The 1,486-nt window shown below is 53.2% G+C and overlaps 1 protein-coding gene across 1 annotated transcript in view; it reads left to right on the plus strand.

The window, feature by feature from the left end:
• The first annotated feature begins 1,216 nt into the window (after positions 1–1,216).
• The window catches only part of TCF15 (transcription factor 15), a 6,330-nt gene continuing 6,060 nt past the window's right edge, over positions 1,217–1,486 (plus strand). The window contains exon 1 of the mRNA XM_006089550.3: positions 1,217–1,363. Within this exon, the coding sequence (XP_006089612.1) occupies positions 1,217–1,363 (147 nt within the window). The remainder of the gene's footprint in view (positions 1,364–1,486) is intronic.

The raw sequence follows: 1,486 nt of genomic DNA on the forward strand, positions 1-1,486 counted from the left end.
CTGGGTCAAGGAAGTCGGTAAAGCACATGGCAGGGCTGGGAGGCATCTTTAAGAAAGGAAGGAAAATGGAGCCAGAAAGTACCTTGAAGCCTTTCCACTCCACTCCCTGCACTCTCTCTGGCACGTGAGCTGCCATTAGAGCTGAAGAGAAAGTTATTGTCCAGGCCAAGTGGAGGCCGTCTTGGCCAGTCCCCAGGATAGAGCTGGGAAGGGGGCAGGAGTGACACAGGGACCTCAGACATCATCAGCTCAGTAACTCTTCCCAGGGCCTCTGAGGAGGAAGACATGTCAGACTGGACAATCTAAGGTTTCCTGAAGGAAGGAAGGCAAGAGGAAAGATAGCCTCTGTGTGTGTGTGTGTGTGTGTGTGTGTGTGTGTGTGTGTGATGGGGGTGGGGGGCGGGAGATTGACATTCCAAGCAGAAGAACCTGCCTGGGTTAAAGGTGGGAGGTATGTATACAAGTCAGGGGGTCTGCAGCTGTCCAAGGTGTGACTGTGAGGAGAGAGGGAGAGAAACTTGCATTTGATTCAAGGGATGGGTGGAAAGGTGGGGGATATAGTGCCCCCATTCACCACTTGGAAGACTAAAGGCCAGAGCTCTTATCTGGAAATCAGGGGTACTCACCCACGACCTCAGTGAGGAGCACAAAAGATCAGTAAAGTGGTGGGTGCCAGACACCAGTAGGACCTCAACCAAAATGTCACCTCTGTAAAAGGCAAAGAGTTTGTTTTGTGTAAATCTGTATCCTCAGACTTTAAACCATGCCTGACACATAGGAGGGACCTAAGGCATATTTATTGAATGAATAAATGAATGAATGGAGCTACTGGTGGTTTTGTTCTTGCTTTGCTTTGGTTTTGTTGTTTTTTGTCCTCGGGGATGTGACACCTCATTTGGAAAGATTATAGTGTTTCTCCAAGTGTTCTCCACAACATCACCATCGTGGACGTAAAGCAAATTCCTGGGCCCCGGTCCAGACCTGCTGGGTCAGAATGGGAGGAATCAGGCATCTATACTGTCAAAATCCCTTCCCCCCTTTCCCAATTCTTACGCAAGGAAGTTTCAGAACCACAGAATGAGAATGTGAGGGCACAAAAACCTGAGCTGCTTCCTCCCAACGCCCCTACCGAACGAGGAAACGAAGCCCAGCGAGAAGGGACCAGTTCGCAATCTCTGCAGGTTTAGGATGCGGATAACAAGTCCGTTTTGCGCACATGCCACCCGACCCATCCAGACTCCCGGCTTTTGCCTGGCTCGCCCGCGGGGACCGGGAGCTTTCAGGGCGGGCCACCAGCTCCCGGGACGCTTTCAACCTGGGGAACGGGGGCGGCGGGCGAGTCGCCATTGGCCGGGGCACAGCGGCGCGTCCTCATTGGCCAGGAAGGAGCCCACCCGCTCGGGCCGGGCGGCCGCGTGGTGGGCCCCGCCCTCGACTATACTCCCATGGGGTACACGAAAAAGACGCATTATCCTCTAAATATATC

This window comes from Myotis lucifugus, unplaced genomic scaffold (genome assembly GCF_000147115.1).
Source record: "Myotis lucifugus unplaced genomic scaffold, Myoluc2.0 scaffold_60, whole genome shotgun sequence".
Classification (NCBI taxonomy): domain Eukaryota; kingdom Metazoa; phylum Chordata; class Mammalia; order Chiroptera; family Vespertilionidae; genus Myotis; species Myotis lucifugus.